The 4,842-nt window shown below is 30.2% G+C and overlaps 1 protein-coding gene across 2 annotated transcripts in view; it reads left to right on the top strand.

The window, feature by feature from the left end:
- Positions 1 to 1,976: 1,976 nt before the first annotated feature.
- Positions 1,977 to 4,842, top strand: part of LOC117167702 (kinetochore protein NDC80 homolog) — a 43,261-nt gene continuing 40,395 nt past the window's right edge. The window contains exon 1 of one of the 2 annotated variants that reach the window (XM_033352833.1): positions 1,977 to 2,220. In XM_033352833.1, coding sequence (XP_033208724.1) covers positions 2,046 to 2,220 — 175 coding nt within the window. In that variant the 5' untranslated portion in view covers positions 1,977 to 2,045. The other variant, XM_033352834.1, reaches the window with a different exon arrangement.

The following is a 4,842-nucleotide window of genomic DNA, read 5'->3' as shown; positions in this document are numbered from 1 at the left end:
TAGTCTGTTTATTTTAGAAATAATGTTTGCAATAATATAATTAATTATTTAATTCAAAAGAGCCTTTAAATTTAAATTTTTAAATAAAATCATTAGGGGCTGAATGCAGCGAGAGAAATGCTTTCAAGATTAAGCAATAAATAAATTATTGAACTGTATAAATGTATATATGATGTTTGGTTCAATTTAAATAAATATATACATTATATTAAATTATATTAAATCCATTTTCTCATTTATCATTCGAATCATTGACTTGTTACTAAATGATTCCCTCAAATTATTTGATTTGAAACTTGATTCCCTCAAACATTTTAATTACAATTACTACTACTCTTTAACAATGTTTCCTTCAAAACTTGAAATTATTAAGATTTTAAAGGTACAAAGATTCTTCACTTTGCAACTTAAGTTGTAGTCTTACATATTTTAATTATTATTATATTTATATTGGATATAAGTAACATACTTTTTATTAATTGTTCTGATCATGTATACATTTTAAATATTTTTGTCACTGAGGCCTTAAATATTATTGATTTTTTCATTACTCTACCGAAAGAAATCTTTGAGTTTTCTTTAGAGAAATAGTCTGGCCCATTTGAGTCTATAAACAGGATCGATTTGAAACAAAATAGTTTCGGAGATAGTTTGAGAGATTTGGGTCCTTTTCAAGATCCTTTTAGTGGTCCTTTTAAGAGTGGTGCGACGGTAATATAATGTTCCTTTTGTATTTGTCACGTACCGGGCGGGCAGAGTTATTTACAGTAATTGGTCGTGGCTAATCCGCTCTCCCTTTTTAAATTTCTCTTCAAATTATTAACATTTTTTTTAATTGATGAATTTTCTCATTATACTAACTTATATACTAATATACAATTTTCTAGTTGAATTCAAAAATGCTGTCTTTTTTGGCGTATCTCATTCAATTTACGAGAAACGTTGTATTAATTCCAATTTTAAGCACTTTACAAAAAAAGTTAGATATCTGAAATCATCGAAACCCGTATATTCCGAATTATTATATTTTAGGCTGTTAACTATGAAATTAAAAAAATCTACTTCTAAATTTTAATCCGGAAGCTTAACAAAGGACCCTTGAGTGTCGGCTACTCGATTGATATAGCCTCTCCGCTTGTTATTAATGATCGAATACTTATTTCAATTTCAGTCTCTCTGCTTGTTATTTATGATCGTATTGCTATTTCAATTACAGAAAGGACATTTTAAAGCCCTTAAAACATTTAAAAGAACTACCTGGACCTTAAAACATATCTACTTGAGGCCTGCGGAGAATGTTTCTGCGTTTCTTTGACCTAAAGAATTTTTAGTATATACTCAATGATTCTTTTCGGTAGGGTAGCTACATTAATAATTTCAACAATAAATAATTTTGTTTAACTAGAACAAATGATAAAATCAATAATATCAGTAACTTAAATCATAAAAATATGAAGTTCGAAGTGCTTTCAAAATGTATCTCAAATTTAAATTTTAATCATATTAAATTACATATCTTTATGACTTTTTGTTTTTTGAAATAATTAGTAATAGTTACTCTTATTTTTTCATATATTATATTTTGTTTATTTGCAAACAGCATCAAGTTTTTAACACACGTGTGGTCGTCTAAAACGTACCTCCGGAGCGTAAGAAAACAGAAAAGTGAGGGGGATGCATGGGTCTGTTATCAACCAATAAAATTTGCCATAAACCAACAAAGTAGCTAGAAATGAATAAAATAATAATTAAATGAAGTAAAAAATATGAATTGCACGATTAATTAAAAACAGGCCTCCGAGTTTTTCTGCGATTCACACATGCAGCGTTGGAGACGATTTAAGCTTGCCGCTTAACGACCTTTTAAAAATGGAGCTCGCTGTACGAATCGCCACGGGCCATTTGATTGGTACGCTTTTTCTTATTTGCGCGTGGCGAGACCATAGCTTCTTTGATCATGATGTTTAACGACTCGAATTCAAAAGTTGACAGCCTTAACAAGCTTCGTTGTGGTTGTATGTAAACATTGTTTAAAAGTTAGCAAAATGCGACGGCGGTCGCTCTCGAATCCTGGCCTCAGAACGGAGAATAGAAGGACAACTCAACTTCTGAAACCTAGAGGCTCGACTTGTACAGAAGGTTCGCATATTCCTCGACCTCGCATAAGAAGCTTATCTACTGATAGACTCAGTGGAAGAAAATCAACTTTGAAACCCCCAGGTAGTAATTAGTTTTATAATATAATAATAATGAACGGAGATATTATAAGTTTTCGTGAACACATTGCAGTATGTGAACACATTGAAAAGAACCTCCACAAAATTTAGGTAAAAGCTGGTCCTTTTTTGATTTTCTATTATTTTCATATTTTTGTGTAATATGAAAAGATTAATGCTACTCCAAATTCAATCTTTTTCTCTCCCGCTATTAATATCTGTATTGAAAATTTAAACCATATACGGTCGTTGGAATCAGGACCCAAATTCAAAATCGAATTGCCTCATTTTACTCAATAAATACTAGAATTAGAAATTTGATTAGATAATTAGGGTCTATTCCTGTTTTGAATCAAAAAAGTTATAATTGAGCAATTCCATCTCAAATCATGCGAAAAATTTGAGTTATTTTTAGTAATTTTGATGAAAATTGTAGTATCCGTTTTCTAAGGTTTTAACAGAAAAATCGTAAAATACTTTCTCAAAAAATAAAAAAACTAATAAGATATTCAAAATTGAAAATTTTGGTTAATTTTTTCTTGTAATTTCATTAATTTTGTGATTTTATTATTAAGTTTTATTATTTTTAATTACTTGTTATAGATAGCTTACAATGGCCTCTTCAAGCTCCGTAAATATCAAAATGGGGTCTCCCTTAGCTTTCGAGAAGTAATAAAAAACTATATAAAAAAATGTGCCGGCCGCGCGGGTAAAATCTCATCACACGCGGCTCGCAAGTTTGAGCGCTCCGTGGCGCGCGACTGTTGGTTCGCGCGCTTTGCACTCAATAATTTATTTATCTCGCGCTCGCTAATGTATTTACCTCGAACTACACGCTCGGCCTTTGTATTTCCCCCGCATTTGTGCACAGATCGTTTAGAATTAAAGGTCAAAGCATCGACAACTGTAATTTGGTAATTGTGAATTCTCTTTTGTTAAACCTCTTTCGGCTTTAGCCAACACATCCTCATCACGTGTCTCGTGCTTCGTACTCGATTTTATAAAAAATTTATACTTTTCTACATTATATTCCACACTTTTATATCAAATGTATATTTCATTTATTTCTCTATCTCGGACTGAGATTTCCTATTCAGATATTGCATTTTATTATTTTAATCAAGTTATATTATTACAATTCCTTATATGCATTGGTAACGAAACATACGTTATTTTAAAAATTTTAGAATTAAAAAATTTTTTTCTTGCAGATGGATAAAAGACTTTCAATTTATTTATAGCTTCGCGCTCGATTATGTATTTACCTCGCGCTACGCGCTCGGTCATAATATTTTCGCACATTCTTACGCAAACATTTTAAAATTAAGACAACATCCACCAGCGCAATTTTGTGATTGTGAATTCTCTTTTGTTAAAAGAGCTTAGCTGGAGAGTTTGAATGCACCTACGGCACGCGACTGATGGCTATCGCATTCCGCGCTCGGTCTTGGCATTTCTGCCGCATTCGTGCTACATTATGCTTCATTATGCACAACACTTATATCAAATATGATACATTTTTTAGGTAACTCTGTCTGGGATTGCTTATTCAGACATTGAAAAATAAAGCACAAATTGTATTTATCATGATTATTTCAATATTTGTTTCGTATTTTGTTTTAAATTGTATTCTAAGCTGCGCTGAAACATGTATCATTTCAATCAATTTATTCTTATTTCCTTGTTTTTATAGGTTTTTTTTCTAAATTAAATCTTCTTTTTTAAGATTAAAGAAAAAATAATGTGCGTCTGCATATGGTCTAATACAGGAACTTATATAGAATCCTTTGTCCTCTTTCGTCTTTTCTGTCCTTTTTCGAAAAATTTAATTTTTCTATTTTTAATCTTATTTTTACGATTGGAAGAAAATCTACTCGTCCTATCGAAAAATGATTAATAATAAATTTATAGATCTTTTTAGGCGAACAACTTTTGTCTGTTAATTTTAGTTCTTATTTATGTCGTATTTTCAAAAAAATTTGATATTTTTATTTTGAATGTTATTTTTTATGAATAAAGTAAAAACTATGTGTCCTATCAAAAATCATAGCTCTTTTTTGGATAAACAAGTTTTTTCTCATTTTTTTTCGTATTTTTGTCGTTAATCCAAATTTTTTAATTTTTAATGTTGTTTTTCACGACTAAAAACAAAAACTACGCATCCTATCGAAAAGTGATTAATTACAAATTTATAGGTTTTTCCAGGACGCGCAATTTTAGCTAATTCATTTTTTTCGTATCTTGCATAGTTTGACCAAAAAATGGAATTTTTGGATTTTTCATTATTTTTGGTACGATCAAATTTGTTTCATCACGTTTTTCTTTTCTTGCCTTTTTTTCATATCATGCGTTGTTTGGCTTAAAATGTTCATTTTATTATTTTGAAAATGCTGTAACTCTGATAATTTTCTTTTTATAGAAAAAAGTCATAGGAATAAATTGTTTGAGTTTGTGAGTACTATGAATGATATACTAGGCAGTCTGATAAGTCCCTGAAAAATGAAACACGGAGACGTTTTTTTGACTAAAGTCGGTTTTATTTTTCAACATACTCTCCTTTTAGGTCGATACAGCGAGTCCAACGATTTTATAACTTTTTGATACCGTCCGAAAAGTACTCGATCGG

This window comes from Belonocnema kinseyi, chromosome 2, assembly GCF_010883055.1.
Source record: "Belonocnema kinseyi isolate 2016_QV_RU_SX_M_011 chromosome 2, B_treatae_v1, whole genome shotgun sequence".
Taxonomy (NCBI): Eukaryota; Metazoa; Arthropoda; class Insecta; order Hymenoptera; family Cynipidae; genus Belonocnema; species Belonocnema kinseyi.
This window is presented reverse-complemented; position numbering and strand designations above follow the sequence as displayed.